This window comes from Vespula vulgaris, chromosome 4 (genome assembly GCF_905475345.1).
Source record: "Vespula vulgaris chromosome 4, iyVesVulg1.1, whole genome shotgun sequence".
NCBI lineage: Eukaryota > Metazoa > Arthropoda > Insecta > Hymenoptera > Vespidae > Vespula > Vespula vulgaris.
Window position 1 is genome coordinate 7393842 of NC_066589.1, and position 18182 is coordinate 7412023.

Sequence of the window (18182 nt, forward strand, 5' to 3'; positions counted from 1 at the left end):
CTATTATTTCCAAGATTCAGCAAGAGTTTGATACAACTTGACGTCACTTCACTCGACTGTATTGTAAAATACTTTACTACTGTTTACATAACCTATATATAGTAGACCTATTCAATTAAAATATTGTTCAATTAATTATTGTCGCAAAGAATACTTTTAATAAAAAGGTACATGTAAATAATAAAATTTTACATTAAAAATTTTTTCATTATCTGAAAAAATTTTATTTGTGACGTTAATTACATAATAACTTCTTTTCTTATAAATTAATTAATGGAAGATATTGATAAAGTATATTTTGTAAAATATAATATTATAAATCTTTTTATTTTATTTACCTTATTAGATGTATTTAAATTTTAGGATAATTCAAACAACAGATTCACAATGGCATCTAATAAAAATTGTTAAACAATTGTTTATTATATTATATCAATAAATATAATTATAATATCAACATAATGATACTGAAATGGTATGTAAAAATATGTACATATTTAAACTTTTAAATTAAATGTAAGATACTAAATATATATGACTTTTGTAGGTATCATTTTTATTCTACTCTCTTTAGAAATACAAAGCAGTTAACAATCAACAGAAATTTTTCAACAATAGTTAATGTGAATAAAAGTCCAAATGAATTAGAACTTTTAGGACAAAAATATTTGATAGATGAGTGGACAAATATCACACCACAAATCATTTCAAAATTAGGACGTAATTTACATGTTACTCAATATCATCCGTTGTCTCTTGTACGTCAACGGGTGATTGATTATTTTTATAAAAATTACCGCAACAGAACTGGAAATCCATTGTTTAGTGTATTTGATAATTTAAATCCTATAGTCACTGTTGCACAAAATTTTGATTCTTTACTTGTTCCCAAAGATCATCCTAGTAGAACAAAAAATGATTGTTATTACATCAATCATGACATTTTACTGAGAGCTCACACAACTGCTCACCAAGCAGATCTCATTTCAATGGGATTAAATAATTTTCTTGTAGTTGGAGATGTATATCGTAGAGACGAAATAGATTCTACTCATTATCCTGTTTTCCATCAAATTGATGCTGTTAGAATATGTACAAGAGAAGAAATATTTAAAAATGTGAATGGTTCAGAAGACTTAAAGTTATTTGATTCTAGAGAAGTAGAATCTGTAGAAAAACAAGGTTCTCATACCTTAGAGTCTGTAAAAATAATGGAACACGAATTGAAAAGTTGTTTAGTTGGTTTGGCAAAAGCAATTTTTGGACAAGGTATAATAAAATTATTAAATACAATAATTATATAAATATTTTAATTATATTTATTGAGAAAAAAATGTATGGGAATCATTTGAATAGATATAAAATGCCGTTGGGTTGATCAATATTTCCCATTTACGCATCCGTCGTGGGAATTAGAAGTTTTCCATGAAAATAAATGGCTAGAAATATTAGGATGTGGTATTATAAGACAAAGTATTTTAAACAAATCTGGAGCAGGAGATCGCATGGGATGGGCATTTGGAATGGGTTTAGAACGTCTAGCTATGTGTCTTTACAATATACCAGATATAAGATTGTTTTGGAGTGCTGATACCGGTTTTTTAAATCAATTTAAAATAGATGATATTAATACAAAGATACAATATAAGGTATATGATCAACGAATATATTTTAAAAATAATGTTCGTATAACATTGATTATAAAATAAATGTTTACAGGCCATCAGCATTTATCCACAGTGCAGAAATGATATAAGTTTCTGGTTACCAGATGATGATCATTATACTTCAAATAATTTTTATGAATTAGTTAGAGAAATCGGAGATGATATTATTGAACAAGTTATATTAAAGGATGTATTCACGCATCCTAAAACCAAAAAAACATCTCACTGTTATACCATAGTGTATAGACATATGGAACGTACATTATTAAAAACAGAAGTTAATGATATTCATCATAAAATAGAGAAAGCTGCAACAGAGAGATTTCATGTTACTATACGATAATGGAACGAATAAAGCTTCATAATTTATATAGTTTGATGAATGTCTATCTTGTTTACAATATATAATACTTGAAGGAAATAAAAAAAATCAATGGAAGGAAGATAATATTTTATTTATGCCAAATTAATTATAAATGTATCATGGAACAAACAATATTTATCTAGGAACAACTATATCATCTATAGTGTTTTATTAACATTATGATTAATAACAATTACTGTAGCTCCTGCATGCATATTTAACATATATTGATATACAAAATGTTTGCCAATTTTATATCTTATTTAACAACGTAGGTATAGTAAACAAGAGATATTTAATGCAAATAATATTGAAATATTTTTTGACTCAATCAAATTCATTGCACAAATAAAGTTTATCTTAATAAATATAATATGTATTAGTTCATAGCAAGTTAATGAAATAAAGTTAAAAATTTTTTTCTAATATTTAACACAGACTGTTATATTACAGACTTATGTTATCTTCAATTGCCAGTTTAAATAGATAAGAAATACGAACATATATTTTATAATTATAATTTATAATTATAATTTCAAAATTGTAATTGAAGTGGCATTTATTTTGGAAAGAATCAATCTACAAGTATTGAACTAAATATTATCTACTTTCTATCATGCCACATATAATATTTTATAAATACATTCAATATAAAAATATTATAAAATATTTGCTAATTTTGCAAATATAAATATAATAACATCAAAAATATAGTAAAATTCATAGAAATCATAAATGCCATGCAATCTTATATGATAGAAGACTAGCATGGAAGAAAAGATTTGATTAATTTATATTAATTAATAAATAGATTATTGTAACAACAGAATTATTATTAATAATGACATAAAAATGCAAGATCTGTATTAAAAGCTTTCTTGTGATGAGATTTCTGTTCGCAATTAGAAATTAATTTGCACTATAATTCGAAGTGAATATAAATAGCCTTGTATTAAGCAATAATTTAAATTACATTGAACTTGTTTTCTTCAGTCGATTTTAATTAAGACAGCTCTGATTGACTATAAATATTGATGTAATAAATATCCAATATAATTTACAACATTGAAGAACTTTAAGTTCTGCAATCCATATCTTGGGATATATATTAATATTTTTTGCTTAGAATTTATACAAAAATAGTTAGTGGATAAAATGGTGCATATACTTTTTTGTGTAAAATTTTCAACAGCATTTTGAAATCGATTAATCGAATTAATGATTTGAAAAAATAACCGATATACAAACATGAATATTTTTGCCGTAATTTTATGTAAATTAATATTTTATCGCTTGTAATACTTTTGGTATAATAAGACTGATATATGTCCTTCATGATAATTTGGTATAACTTGGAGGAGAGAATTTTTTTCTCAAAAACTTCAGAATATATAGTGGCATACAAGAAACTAAAGTGATGACTAACACTTTCCATAAAAAATCAGTTGTCTTGATAAATTCAGCATCTGTTTTAAAGAGAAAGAAAGAGAGGATATAATTATAGATTATTATATTTTACAATAAAACAAAAATTAAATAGAGAATTACACTTACCAAAGTAGTCTTTTAGAACGACTAAAGACAATAAATAGAGTGCTAAAGAAAAGATCTCTGCTAAGATCATAATATGATGCCATGTTCTAATTGTTAAGGCAACCATAATCAATTCTGTCAAGACCAATGCAGAAAAGCTGATTGCTACTATGTGAATGAATTCATCTTCAAACATAATAAGTGCACCATACATTATTACTCCTCCTGAAAAATAGATTTTTGTGTAATAATTATATCTTACTTATATACTATATAAATATTAAATGATTACTCTATTACATACCTTGATATATGCTTATCAATACCCACATAAAGAATGTTTTATAAGAAAGTGATCGACCTTTACTGAGTTCTTTATAAAGCTCTGGATAAGTAAGTGCAATTTTTCCTGACACATCTTTATCTAATACCAAAGAAAAAACAGGAAACATTGTATAGATTGTAGCATATCTGTAAGAAATATTTTATAACATATAATAATTAATATTTTAGTACAAGTATATAACAGGAAATCATATTTATAGCACATATAATATACCTACCCAACCATAAGAAAACCTTGATATAAGGCAACTGAAGAAAGATAAAATACAGCTGAAAATACAGCTTGCATTGTTGAAATAATTAAACCTCGATGAATTACAAATTGACTCAATGCAGCTGATCGTTTATAACTTCTTCTACCGTGAACTAATAGTAAATGAGAAAGATGATTAAATTGTGAGATAGAAAAATCTGCAGCTAATGAGGCTTGACGTCCTTCAAGACCTTCGAGACCAATACCTGCGAGATATTCAATTAATAATCATTACAAAATAATATGAATTATACAATTATATTATTAGTATATATATTATATTTACGTACCGGCATCAGCAGCTTGTATCATAGATACGTCATTACCTCCGTCACCAACAGCAGCTGTTCTTTTACCGGTGTGTCTTTGTATTAGACTGACAACATCAGCTTTTTGTGTGGGTGAACAACGACAACAAACAACAGCAGGTGACCCACATGCAAGTTCCAAAAATTCTTGTTCATAATATTGTAAGCATACGTCTAATGAATCACCACTGATAACTAAGGCACAATCTTGTTTTTTACGGAAAGTATTTAGTTCTAAATGCGCATCAGTTCGCGTAAGAACAGATTTAAAAACATGAAGTCCTTTCGTACGTGAAACCAATAAAGAAGATTTTGCTATACACGTTGCTGTTTCTAATTTGTCGCCAGTCAACATCCAGACCTGAAAATAGTAAAAATTACAATAGAATAATTTATTCATATATATTTATTGTATGAATAATATATTTTTTAGATGTATAAGATTCTTGCCTTAATTCCTGCATTTCTTAATAACTCCAATGTTGTTCTTACTCCATTTTGGAGTTTGTCTTCTACGCCAGTTACACACAATAATTCCATTTCACGTTCAAGACTTTCAACGACAGCTGTAACTCTTGAAACACGATCACTAACGTACATTCTTGCAGCGTTATATCTAAAATATAAAGAAAATAAAAGGTATTTAAGAATATTACACGAAATATATCGATGGTTATTAGAAAACATTTTTTTTCAAATACTTTGTTTCAAAATCAAGGTATTGTTCTTCTGTCAAATTTTTTTTTGCTACAACCAGTGTTCTTAAGCCTTCACGTGCCATATTACCACATTCTTCTTCTAGCCAGTCATTATACTGTACTATCCCAGACATAACAACATCTGCACCTTTCAAATAAAATACAATTTCTGAGGTGGCTTCTGATTTGACTATTATACCCATTCTTTTTGTTTCAGAAGTGAATGGAAATATCTGTAATATAGTATAATTTAATATTTTTCCATTTGGAGCTTTCAACTGCATGGAATTCAGATCGCGTTTGACCAAAGCTAATCCCACTTCTTCTGTCCATTTTACTAATGCCACCTCGTCCGGGCTTGAAGCTTGGTAATTACGTTTTTGTTCAGGCAAGTAATAATGCTGATCAGCTTCTGCTTGACTAAAATATAAAAACATAGTAACAGCAAAAGGATATGATAAGAATTATAGTTTATTTTTATTTTCATAACATTTACCTCTGAACAGAACCAGAATCTCCAGTCTCTCCTGTTTCTACACTCACTGAATCCAAATTAGTAGTTGCACTAATTTCATCATAAACTGGTGTAACATTATGACATAATGCTAAAGCATGTACCGCATCATAAATTCTCGTACTTTCAGATCTTCTCATTTTTCCGCTATGCACGGGTGGTTTTGTTGGAGAATTTTCCATAGTAGTATAGCAGGATTTTAATACAGATGTTACTTCATCAAATGTTTCCTGAGAATACGATATTGTCCCCATATGTAATTTTTTAAAAACCATTATATTTTGCGTTAATGTTCCAGTCTTATCACTCAGTAGATAGGATATACGACCAAGTTCTTCTGGAATTGTAGTTGTTCTTACAACTGTACCAGCAATGTCTTTATCTCGTTGTATACACCAAGCATAAAATGCTTTTCCAATATCCAAATTTACTCGTAAACTGATTGGTATAATATAAGAAAACAATAAAACAAAACGGAACATATAACGATACCAAGGGCCATTGAATCCCTTTAAACACATCATGACCAATGCAAGCCCAATAACTGCACAAAATAGGACCTAAAAAATCATATTAAAATAGTATTTCATGATGAATCAAAAACAAAAAAAAAACATTTATTTATTATACATAAAATACCTTAGTCAATTGATTTATCTCTTGATCAAGCAAACCAACTTTGGATCTTGGTGCAGAATGATTCATTAAAGATCTTGTTTCTTGTCCAGTATAAACGACTATTCCAAGTGCTGATCCAGATGCTACAGCGGTATTAGCCCATAAAGTATTGTCAACTCCCAAACTTTCTTCACTGCTATATCCATCATACTGTAAATGGAACATGCACATTAATCAGAGAAACATATCAAAATTATTTTTAATACTTACACGGGTAAATGTACCGATGAAACTATGAATATCTTTTTGAGGTTTTTCAACATATAAACTTGCTTTTATATCAAACAATTGAGAATGATTTTCTAATTTTTGAGTTGCTGGTATTGCCAATCTTAATTTCCAATCTGTTTCTCCATCTAATTGATCGGTTCTTACAAAGCATGCACCAGACTTTTCTGTTGTACGTAATAGTACTAAATCTGCTGGTACTCTTTGACCTTTTTCTACTATAACCTGTTAAAAAATTAAAATATTTTAATTATTGCTGGATTCAAACTAATTAAAATTAATTTCTCTATAGATAATGTCTTACCAAATCACCAACTCGTAATTTAGAACTTGGAACTAATTCTGGTATATCCAAACCTTTTACCAATCTTTGATATTTTTGAGCATTGACTTCCTTATCTCTTTTGTATCTTCTGAAATCATCTACAGCTTCTCGACAGATCGTGACGGTCAAAACGAAACATAATGGTCCCCAATATGTATACAAATATCCTATTCTTATATCTGGTATAAATTGAGATATTGCCATAAGCAAAAAGTATAGATTAAGAAAGAACTTAAACTGTTGAAAGAGGACCTAAGAAAATAAAGATACAAAACGTAAATCATTGCGATTCCGAACAAATTTCATATATATAATTATATTCATCGTACAAAAGTAATACATACCATAGGTAAGAAAGTAACAACATTGTATTTCTGATTTCTTATGACATTTGTAGGAAATTTATCATACATGGGCTGACCAATATGAATAACTCTTGCTCTTAATTCTCTTTCTCTGCAACATCTTCTCCACATCCATGTACAACATCTATAAATAATTAACATAATAATACATATAAAAACTCTTCTGTACTGTTATCTGTACAGATCAGATATTTATCATCAAAAATTTTATATATAGCAGTATATAGATATAAAATCACTAACAATAAATTTTTACTTATACTAATCATCTTGCCAGCTGAAATTGAAGTATTGAAATATGATCATTAACAATATCTAATCAGTAGTTCTAGATTAATCGTAGTGAATACGAATAAATTAAATATATGTCATTAAAAGAAATATCACCTTGTCCACGAATTACTATTTCGCGGTCTTGATATTAATGGTATGTCTTCTTTCGAAAGTCTTATTACGTTGCTTTGTGTCTCCATTTAGATATTTTTTCTTCATGAGATTTACATACGTATATAACAAAGATATATATGTATACGTATTATGTATATATATATATATATGTATAATAGACAATATTCTCTCAGAATGCTTACAAATTCGTTGATATCTATTCGCGTCAATCCAACTGCGAACTTTGTTATGACATCATTTCAAACAGGGAACATATAATCACGAGAGAAGCATTAACTCTTCGTCGCGCAGAAAAAATTAATAAAAATAATTGTTTTAGAATAAATTTTTATGGAAAATCGTTAAAATTTTCTCTTTGTATATTACGATTGTCTGATCTTTTTCATTTCTCGAATTAGAAATGCATCGAAGTTGAAATATCAGCAGGAATTTGATAAAAATCTCTATCATTGATTTAACGTTGAAAACCAATGGCAGACAGGACAGCGTTGCAAGCTTACAACGCGCAGTTACTTTTATATCTTATTCCGTTTTTAATGAAATTATTTATTTCAAAAGATTGACAGATTTAGTAAGTATTATCGCGAATAAAATAAATACTTAAATTATATATTTGTTAATTATGTGTGTGTGGGTGTGTGTATATATATATATATATACATAATTCCATATATATATTTATATATACATGCAGAGTAAACACGTTATATTTATTTGTACTAAAAAAATTCCCTAGATATGTATAAAAAGTATCATATACGAAAAAACTTATAAAATATATAAATTAATAATAATAATATTTAATATAAATCTTAATAGAAATATCATAATAGAAAGGTACGAAATATTACCATCTATTTAAAAAAAAAAAAAAAGGCGATCGAAAAACGAGATTGGTGTGTGTGTGTGTGTGTCGCGTGAAGGGTTGTATGCTATTCAATTTTAATTATAAATATTTGATAGATAATTTATTTTCGTTTCACTTACCCGCACAAACCAGTTTTAAGGAACTTCGAACAATTATTAAATCGTCGTCTTCTAGAGGTCAAAAGTCGTATACTATCCTCAGGAGGTTGGAGAAGATAGTCCGTTTCTTCGTCCATTTCAAAGTCCCGCTCATCCGAACTGAGCCGCAATGGCATCTCCTCCAACCTCATACTCTTTCGATAATCACAATATTGTATATACGCGTACTTCAATGTTTTTTTTTCTTTTTTTTTTTTTTTGACAATCGTTTAACCCTCTTTGTTAAGAGATATTAATAGTAATGTTTTTTATTTTTGTTCGTCTTATACGTTGCTTTTTTTTCGACGATATGTAAATATCTTAAATCTACTTTCATTAGCTTATGTGTATTAACTTTTTTTTCTTACGATGCAATATCACGTGACCCAAAGTAACACAGTCTTCTTTGTAACACATAGTATCTGCCGAGAAATTCAAGTCACTGACAGAGAGAGAAGAATTTCATTTACAATAACAGTAGTTTTTCGTATACCTATTTAACGGCATCGTTATAAGACGTCACAATGTACTAATTGTCCTTTCGATGATTCGACCGATATATCCTGCCTGTTTATTTACAATATAATAAGCACATATACACAAATGAGATTGCCTCTCTTCTCTGCTGGATGTAGTATGTGTGTAATCGTTCTCGAGGTAAGTTGTTATTCCTATCGTAACGCATGTCTATCTTTTGAACAATTCTTAATATTAAATTACGATTATAGATCAAGTATATGTTATAGGCGATAACTATGAAGTATCTTTTTCCTTAACCGTGCATAATGGTACTTCAAAATTCGCGATACCCGCAATACGACGATATATTGTGCGCGTCCATATTGGGCATTCGACGATCACGTGTGCGTTTACGCATGCTCCTAAGTATTTATTCAGAATTATGTTTCTTAGTTAGGCAAATAATTTATATATAGGAAATTTGTATATACATACACACACACACACACATATATATATATATTTAAATAATTAATGTTGTGATATATAATTACATTTTTTTTTATTCATTGGCAAGAAAAGTCTCAAGTTATTAATAATTCTAAAGAAAAGAATTTTTACAATGATATTTATCACTTGATTAGATAATTTGATATTTTTGTATTAGTGATGTAATAGCGTTTTTTTCTACCGTTATATCTTCAGACTTTACCTTATCTTCCAAGTATTTAAGTAATCGAGAACAATTTTCTTTTTCATGATCTGCCATGAAATTTATAGCAAGATTAAATCTGTTACACGTACTTAGAGTAGTTAGAATTTCGATAATTGCTTTAATTTCTTCTGTATTCAAGGAATTTTGTTTTTCGTACTCAAGACATACGTTAATAATATCGCAGAGGAAGAATGGGGGAATCTCGCTGTTGAATATTGTACTTTTTAAAATGTCCCTTAAAAAAGATAGATTATGTAACAATGTATTTCAATATGTTTTCTTTTTTTTTTTTTTTTACTTTTATAAGAACAGTAATGCATTACCTGGTATTATAAAGGTAAAAGAACTTTATTTTACTATCATTAGTATTTCTCCACATTTGAATAAATGTTTTATAATTTTTTGGAATTGTATTAGCAAATTCATCAAGTTTTTCTTTAATTAGTTTCGTTCCATTTTCATATGTCGAAGTTAAAAATTCTGATTTATGATTTGTGCATATGGAATTCCATAATACTGCAGATTTAGATTTAATATCTTTTGGTTCTAGTGGTTTTAAATGAGCTGCATTTACCTATTAAATGCAAAAAGTATCACAAAAAATGCATGTAACATTGAATCTTTATTTATTTATCTAATATTTCTTTTCAATGACTTACCATTTGTCTAAAGTGTTCATAAGTAGGTACTCCCTGTTCCACTGCTCTGATTTTTGCATCATTTTGCAATTTATATAACTCATTCGCTTTAAGCTCTTTATACAACTCGTCTTGTAATATTTTATAATCGATTGGTGATTTCAATATACTCATTTTATTCAAATTATTAACACAAATGTCAGCGAAATGTACAGTCTATATCTTGAGTCGGTAGAATGAGTAATAATAACCTATGTTTGGTAAAGATATAGTCTTTATTACTATGGTTACGCATAACAGAAACATTTTTCTTTAGCGATTTTATCAATACAGTTCAAGAATAAAGTATGTGTATTTTAAAGTAGATTACAATGCACAAGCATATTTTTAACAGCATTGTAATATAAAAATCTTGCATATATAATATTATCAGGAATTATTGCAAAGAATCTTTAGTAATGGTAATATCTGTTTCAGGCATCATATTTTTTTCTTTCAATATTTTGCTTTGCATCCTTTTGTAGAATTTCTCATGCGTTCTCTTCATTTCAAGGATTTCTTTCATTTCTTCCTTATCTTCCTCCTAAAATTTATCAGTATAATGCGTTTAATAAGAAATAAGAACAAACAAATCATCTGTAATATTTAAAACGATCTACCGTTTGATTTAAACGCAATACTAATGCTCTTCGACCATCGGACATCGGTTGTGAATAGTCCATTAATTTTTTTAATCTTTCTGCAGGACTCACTCCTCTTTCGACTACCAAAACGATTCGCGCCCACTACAATTTTTAACAGATGTGATTTTAATCATCAACTCTGTATGAAACAATCTGTATATGTAATATCAATTTATTATTTTTTTTCCTTTTTTTTAATAACGATCCAAATATACCTGTCGTTGCCATTCGTTTCTTGTTTCAGCAATTTTTTGATAAGTATTTCCCATCATAGCAATTAACATGTTAACGAGTAAAATTGCAACAATTGCCATGTAAAGTACGAAAAGAAGCTATAAAATATAAAAAATATAATAGATATGTTAATAATATCGTACTTTTTGTTTCTTCTAATATATAAAAACTATTTAATGCAAAAGTATTATTTTAATAGTTTATTATAAATATTTTTTATTTTTTACTACTTTTATTTTCTAGCGTATATGAACATTGAAATGAAGCTTGTGTTTTGCGTAGTAATATCATAAAGAAGCCATTTAGAGATATGTAATATTCTGCATTCTTGCGGTGACATTACCTTGGCCTCTATTTCATGTTCTGTTCTTTCGAACGCTCCATAATAATCACCGAAATTCGTCATGCTCATAAGAAACATTGCCATGATACTCTCCATTGGAGATGGCATCGGATTAGTCGTTGAATCGTCGACGCCGTCCGGCGTATTAGGATTGTCAAAGGATAAGAATATGATGTAATAAGCTAGAATTATAAAAAGAGTAACACAGTTGTTAGTAGTTAACACTATTTCTTTCAAATATAAAAAGGTCAATTACGCAGATGTTCTCAACAGTTTCTTTTAATTGGAATAATGATTATTTATATAGATCAAATATTTTATACATGTAGAAAAAAAATTGCATATTAAAAAGGCACAGTTTTTAAACGAGTTTGATGAATTCCGTTTGCTGAGTAGGTTTGAAAGTCTACTTAAAAGTTAACACTATCTCTTTCAAATATTGAAAGGTCAATTTCGCTGGATGTTCTCAATTGGAATAATGATTATTTATGTGTTTGTATATAGATCAAATTTTTTGTAGATGTAGAAAAAAAGTTATATATTAAAAAGGCGTGCCTTTTAAACGAATTCGATGAATTTCGTTCACCGAGTAGTTTTTAAAGTTTGTTTAAAAAAAATTCTCAATTTTATTATGTACATTATTTTGGAAACAAAGAAATATATGTATATGTATATATATATTTTTTTTATAAAATTACCTTGAGAAAAGCCCATAACAAATACCAAATAGATCGCAACGAATCTGAGAAGATCGCCCATGATCATTCTGTAAATCATAACGACGAATGGACCAACAGTTTTGAAGCCTCTACAAAAGAATAAAAAATAAGGTGCTGTCGTTAACATAACGACGACAGCAAGCATGTCTTCGATTTCGTCGGCACAAGTTAATCTGAGTGCTGGAAACGAAAGTAAGAGACAACAGGAGAATAAAAACATTACTCGAGATGGTGCTGTCATCTGAAAACGAGATCGTTATTATTACTTTTATTGTTAATTTATATTCTAGATTTTTTCTTCTTTTTCCTTTTGTCCGCTTAAAAAAAGAGAAGGTAATTTTCTTACGAGATTCTCAATGAACATATTCAATCCTAAAAATCTTGCTTCCCTTAACGCAGCGGCGATATAAAGAACAGCAGCAATCTCCATGAATATCTCGGCTATTAAACGAATTTTTCCTGATACAGAATTTAAGTGCATTAATCTGCATTCTTCTGTAAATGTTCGCCACCTGTTTGCAATTACGTTGAATTAAAAACTATCACTTTATAATGGAATAATCGATCTCAACATTTTCTTTTTTTTTCTCTCTTTTTTTCTTCTTTACAACTACTTCTTTTTTCTCGAACATTTTACAGAATATTTATTTTATTTTATTATATGTGTATTACTTAATATATATCTTGTTATTGATATGAAATTCTTAATCTCTAAATCAATTGAAATTTTGTATAATTAGTGTTTATAATCCGACGGAAAATTAAGGCTTGTATGTATATGTAAGTTATATAACACACACATACATACATATATATTTTATTTTTAGTTTATTGTCGACATTTTGATAAATATATTTAATTTTACTTACCAACTTTTTTTGCTGCTGATTTCAGTAACACCGTTGATATTACTTCCCCTTATCGTAGAATTAAGTTTAAGTAAATCATCGATCGTATTGATGCGATTAGTTGTGTTAATATTTTGATGAATTTCATTGTACAAAGTACGATTAGTATGATTAGCAAAACTTGTATCGAATTGATCTAATGTATCATTTTCCTCTATCATTGATGATAATATTGGTAACAAAGCATCCTTTAGTAACGATGTCACATTCGACATTAATTGCAAGGAAATCTTATCGAGAACGTTGTTCGAATTTTTCGTAAATCTTGTCTTCGATATCAAGCTCGTTGTTAGATTTTTAACGATCGATTCGGAGATATCACCAATTTGCAATGATTTTAAAATTCGTGTTGTTTCCACTGTCATTGGATAGGAGGAAATATTTAAAGTTGGATCGGTAGTTGTAATAGTCGTTGTTGCAGCAGAATTTTCCAATGTCCATGATGGTCCAGGACGTAACGTGAAACTTATTAGAGATAGAATGAAGTAGAAACAGAATAGATAAAATTGTTGATAAAATCTATAAGAATCATTGAAAATATTAATATATACTTTTCACGTTGAAAAATGTATGAACTTTTAATTACTGACCGATCTTTAACGAATGTATTCCATTTGGCATTTAAAAGATCAACCAGAGTACCATCCAATAATTCAAGATGCTCGTCTTTGTCCTGTAAAAAGAATAGTACTGTAATCGTACACATTTTTTTATTGTAATCGTTCGTTACATTTTATATATAAAATTTTATTAAAACCTACGCCAAAAACAACTAGATTTAGAGCAGAATTGTGACTTATATGTCCTGTGTTCACGTCTATCGTATCGACTTGTGATAAAGGATAAGCCGCACACGTTATACTTCCAATTTGCCAATAAATTTCTCTTTCAATATTTAAAATGTGAAAGAACATTTCGACTCTTCCCAATTTTGCTGACAATGTTAATGGTGTTAAATGTTGAACGTTCCTGATAGACAATGATGCACCTACTTCGTAAGCCATGTCAAAAGTCGTCTGAAAATTTTTTTCATAGTTAAATTATTTTTATTAGTTATGATATTATAATTATTAATACGAGTTAGTCTATGTTTCGCGCCTGGAAGTAGGCAATGGTTCATTCTTAGTCGATAATGTAGCTAACTGTTGCTATATATTCATAAAGGGATAGGCAACCCGTTTTACATACTTCTGTGGTCACATTGCCTATCGAAGGGACCAAAGAAAATTTTTTTACCGACATAAGACAACTAGTAATTAAATTATCGACAATGTATGAAGTATTGTCTGTATGCAGGCGCAATATTTAACATTTTCATTAACAATTATAGAAAAATGATAAATAAATATAACTAATAATTAATAATCTTAAAAAAAGTAAAATAAACTTTACCAATTTTTCATAAATGACGAGCATATGTAATACAGTATTTCCATTCGTGTCTTGTTTATCAGGATCGGCACCTCTGGCTAATATGAGTCTATAACATTCCTCTTGACCTAGACATGCTGCAAAATTGAGAGGATATTCTCCCCAATAAACGTATCTGATAAAAAATGCATCGAAGTTCAGTAAAAATTATCGATTGTTTTTTTAAATGTATCACTTTTAGATTTAATATATGTACCCGCTATAATTTGTTTCTGGGGCAACGCAAACCCATTCGTGTTCCAAACTATCGTATCTCGAAGCTTTTTGATCTTCAGGAGACATGAAATTACCGAAGCAACGTTCGTGTACGTCAGCTCCACAATCTAGAAGATATTTTACCATGGCTGGATCTTCATTAACAATTGCTATGTGTAGTACATTTTCTCCTATTAAATTGAAAAGAATGAATTATAAATATTAAATTGAATATAATAATTGGATCTCTTAATTATTTCGTAATAATTCCATCGTTATTATTTTGTGATCTTTTAAAGAGGAGACGTTAACCAGGCTTCGTCTATCCACCTGGTATAGATTCATAGATGTACTTACTTACTTGGCCGATGCATGTAAGGACGTAAATAGATTATGACTAACGACAAGCTATTTGCGATATGATGAAAAAAATGCCTCGACATTAGGTGAGGAAAATCAACTTGACCTCGATGTGAAATAACTTCACGATGGAGGGAGAAGTCGTAAAATTAATTGCTGCAGATTTGCCAGAGGCCATACGTTAATGTCTCGTCTTAGAGATCCTAATCGTTAATGATCATAACATGTGTAGGTACTTGCGGTTGATGAATAGTTGAATTGTTAAACGTCAATGATAAAACCGTAACACACATTAGATCGATAAGCATCGTACTTTTTGAATTTTCATGAAAAATGTTGAATTTTCATATATATCGTAACATATTTCATCTGACTCACCGTAATACTCATCGCTTATGTAAATATCATTTATCAAATTCGGATAAAAGCGTAACAATCTTTTTGCCAAGTCCGCGTGAATGGCTGTTGCGTGTAACATACACAAATGTAAAATAGTTTCACCGACGGCTCCTCTTTCGCTCAGACTCCAACATACCAATCTGTGCTTGCTTTTATCTGTGAATAAAAATATTTGATAAATGTTTATAGGATATCGTCCGTATCGTTAAATAAATTTACACGGTTATAATTAACTTTTTTTACCTATCTTACTCTCGTCCACGTCTTCGTCATTCAAATCTTTGTTTATATCGTAATCTGCTGGATTTTCCATAGCTTTCAATGCTGGTAACTGAAATAATTTTTTTTTTTTTTTTTAATATTCAATGTACCTTTAGTTTTTAATTTAAAAAAAAATTATATATAGTCTTTTCAATCATTTTTACCATTTTATGTCTTGGCCGATCTTTATTCCTAAATAACACTAATTTCTCAACAGGTATCCATTTGCCTTTTCCCTTGTTGTACAAAAATGGTTCGACCTTCGTTCTTAAAGCATGATCCAGTTCCGCAAATTGCTTAGTTTGCGTAGCTCTTTTCATCATATCCACGAATAGTCCACCCCCTATATATGAGTGAATATAAAATTCTTAGAAAGTAACATACTATGAATTCGTTCTATCTGTATATGTGTCTTATGTATAATTTTCAATTCCTGCTGCGATCTGGCAAACTTCTAATCATTACTTGAGAATTAAAATGGCCGGGGATCGGTCTCTCATATATTAAAATAAAATCTGTGGTGTCCAAAGGCAAGTCAATCTATTACGTCATATCTGCAAGTATTTAGATCATTAAGTTGAACACTTGCGAGTATCGAAGCAGTAATAGTCGGTATGTAGTAGTAACACTTCACTTTTCAAACTTAGCACATATGACTCATGGATAATAATGGATAAGGAAAGTACGAGATAGAAATTTTAATGATTCCTTTTTAATAATTATTTTTTAATTCATATTTTCTTTTATATTGTTATTGTATTTATTGATAATTATTTTCATAAGGATATATATATATATATGTATGTATTATAGAATATATATACACTAATAATTATTTTTACTATTTATTTGTTATCTCTCAGACCTTCTCAAAATATTCATTCATGTTTCTGTGCCAAGGATACAATATGTTAAAAATAAAGATGAAAACTTGTAAGAAATTCATTTTAGTTTTTATATTTATGAATTCTCTGACTTCAGTGTGTAATATTTAATATTTTACAAGGATCTACATTTTGTAATTTATTCATTTTTACAATTTCTTAATTTTTGTTTATATAGACGTACCATATGACAAAGTACATATTATGATTATTTAATATTTTATTGATTTGTTATTTTTTTTCGTGAAATATAGGTAGCGTCATCTGTTATGCGTTTACGTAATTATTACGTTTTTCTTGACTTATCTTTCGAGTTATGTCTTTTCCACGATCCAATAATTGTTAATTTTTTATATGTAATTGTAAAATAACGTGTTTTAATTTATGATATTATTTGTCTTTAATATATTTCCATTTGATTGAAGATGTTGGAATAATATTATTATATAGATTAATTAAAATGGCATACCTTTTAGATCTACAAATTTGTAAAGAACTATAGACGATGTATCCGTTTGTTTTTTAACACTACTTGAAACATTACTCTCGGTATTTCCCATATTAACTGATAAAAGTAATCAACTTTTATTCGAGCGCAAGAACGATTAATTTAGGCAAAGAATCGAACTGATATACCTTCAATAGCACTTTGGTTACTATGGTACATTCTCGTTATTGATTATACTAATTCAGATACATAAATTTGTACAACTCGGTATCTAAAATATTTCTAATAAATATATAACGTTACATTTAATTTTTACAATTGTACTTTAAATATTTTAATCTATATCTTTTCTATTCACAAAAATTGTAATACTATTTATTTTATATTTATATATATTTTTACATATTTATTTTATATAATATTATATGTGAAAAATAATTTATATAACTTTTATCTATTAGAAATATAATATCAAATGAAATAAAATTCAAAATAAAAATTACAATTTTGTGGTTTTTCAATTTTATTAATTATGGAATTAACAAAGAGGATATCCTGTCTATCTTTGATAATTAAAACCATAAATCCTGTTGGATTAAAGCCACGAAACGAAAATTATACTAGATGATAATAAATTTTGTGATAAAAATCTGTGATAAACCACATCCTTTAGACAATAGAAATAAATTTTAAATGTGTTCTACTTTCTTTTTATATTTGACAACTAAATTATTTAAGTTATAAAATTAATATTTTAATAACATAAGTAATATATAATTACTTATATATATATATGCACATAATTATAATTTAA

General features: G+C 28.2%; 4 protein-coding genes across 5 annotated transcripts; 1 reads left to right on the forward strand and 3 right to left on the reverse strand.

The window, feature by feature from the left end:
* Positions 1-19: 19 nt before the first annotated feature.
* On the forward strand, positions 20-2115 carry LOC127063475 (probable phenylalanine--tRNA ligase, mitochondrial). Its single transcript, XM_050993327.1, has 5 exons — positions 20-167; positions 364-475; positions 548-1269; positions 1357-1649; positions 1720-2115. Exons 2-5 carry the CDS (start codon positions 462-464, stop codon positions 2008-2010), a joined length of 1320 nt encoding a protein of 439 aa, XP_050849284.1. The 5' UTR covers positions 20-167; positions 364-461; the 3' UTR covers positions 2011-2115.
* On the reverse strand, positions 2098-9519 carry LOC127063473 (probable phospholipid-transporting ATPase IIB). 2 transcript variants are annotated; one of them, XM_050993317.1, is made up of 14 exons: positions 9185-9519; positions 8674-9113; positions 7258-7402; positions 6893-7165; positions 6571-6813; positions 6322-6510; positions 5665-6242; positions 5172-5588; positions 4921-5086; positions 4453-4831; positions 4128-4368; positions 3869-4035; positions 3586-3789; positions 2098-3497 (listed from the first exon to the last, which is right to left on the reverse strand). In XM_050993317.1, exons 2-14 carry the CDS (start codon positions 8841-8843, stop codon positions 3364-3366), a joined length of 3306 nt encoding a protein of 1101 aa, XP_050849274.1. In that variant the 5' UTR covers positions 8844-9113; positions 9185-9519; the 3' UTR covers positions 2098-3363. The 2 variants fall into 2 exon arrangements, with proteins under 2 accessions (XP_050849274.1, XP_050849275.1); XM_050993318.1 differs by lacking the exons at positions 8674-9113; positions 9185-9519 and adding an exon at positions 7666-8209.
* A 218-nt stretch (positions 9520-9737) lies between these two features.
* Positions 9738-10935, reverse strand: LOC127063477 (coiled-coil domain-containing protein 103). Its single transcript, XM_050993331.1, has 3 exons — positions 10525-10935; positions 10189-10439; positions 9738-10100 (listed from the first exon to the last, which is right to left on the reverse strand). Exons 1-3 carry the CDS (start codon positions 10675-10677, stop codon positions 9791-9793), a joined length of 714 nt encoding a protein of 237 aa, XP_050849288.1. The 5' UTR covers positions 10678-10935; the 3' UTR covers positions 9738-9790.
* Positions 10935-17480, reverse strand: LOC127063216 (transient receptor potential cation channel subfamily V member 5). The gene is made up of 15 exons (XM_050992645.1): positions 17390-17480; positions 16201-16379; positions 16019-16106; positions 15755-15931; positions 15018-15207; positions 14783-14936; positions 14152-14406; positions 13981-14063; positions 13352-13909; positions 12829-12994; positions 12462-12723; positions 11764-11945; positions 11402-11518; positions 11163-11288; positions 10935-11086 (listed from the first exon to the last, which is right to left on the reverse strand). Exons 1-15 carry the CDS (start codon positions 17478-17480, stop codon positions 10940-10942), a joined length of 2775 nt encoding a protein of 924 aa, XP_050848602.1. The 3' UTR covers positions 10935-10939.
* Between the last annotated feature and the right edge of the window lie 702 nt (positions 17481-18182).

Coding starts and splice junctions, on each gene's coding strand:
- LOC127063477 (XM_050993331.1), bottom strand. CDS start 10,677: ATGAGTATATTGAAATCACCAATCGATTATAAAATATTACAAGACGAG. Junction 10,440..10,524: donor ATGAACACTTTAGACAAATG/GTAAGTCATTGA, acceptor TGCATTTAATAG/GTAAATGCAGCTCATTTAAA. Junction 10,101..10,188: donor TTTTACCTTTATAATACCAG/GTAATGCATTAC, acceptor ATCTTTTTTAAG/GGACATTTTAAAAAGTACAA.
- LOC127063475 (XM_050993327.1), top strand. Junction 1,270..1,356: donor AAAAGCAATTTTTGGACAAG/GTATAATAAAAT, acceptor TCATTTGAATAG/ATATAAAATGCCGTTGGGTT. Junction 1,650..1,719: donor ATACAAAGATACAATATAAG/GTATATGATCAA, acceptor AAATGTTTACAG/GCCATCAGCATTTATCCACA.
- LOC127063473 (XM_050993317.1), bottom strand. CDS start 8,843: ATGAGGTTGGAGGAGATGCCATTGCGGCTCAGTTCGGATGAGCGGGAC. Junction 6,511..6,570: donor TCATCGGTACATTTACCCGT/GTAAGTATTAAA, acceptor TTCCATTTACAG/TATGATGGATATAGCAGTGA. Junction 4,036..4,127: donor CAAGGTTTTCTTATGGTTGG/GTAGGTATATTA, acceptor TATTTCTTACAG/ATATGCTACAATCTATACAA.
- LOC127063216 (XM_050992645.1), bottom strand. CDS start 17,480: ATGGGAAATACCGAGAGTAATGTTTCAAGTAGTGTTAAAAAACAAACG. Junction 15,208..15,754: donor CATAAGCGATGAGTATTACG/GTGAGTCAGATG, acceptor TCAATTTAATAG/GAGAAAATGTACTACACATA. Junction 12,995..13,351: donor ATCAGCAGCAAAAAAAGTTG/GTAAGTAAAATT, acceptor AATTGCAAACAG/GTGGCGAACATTTACAGAAG.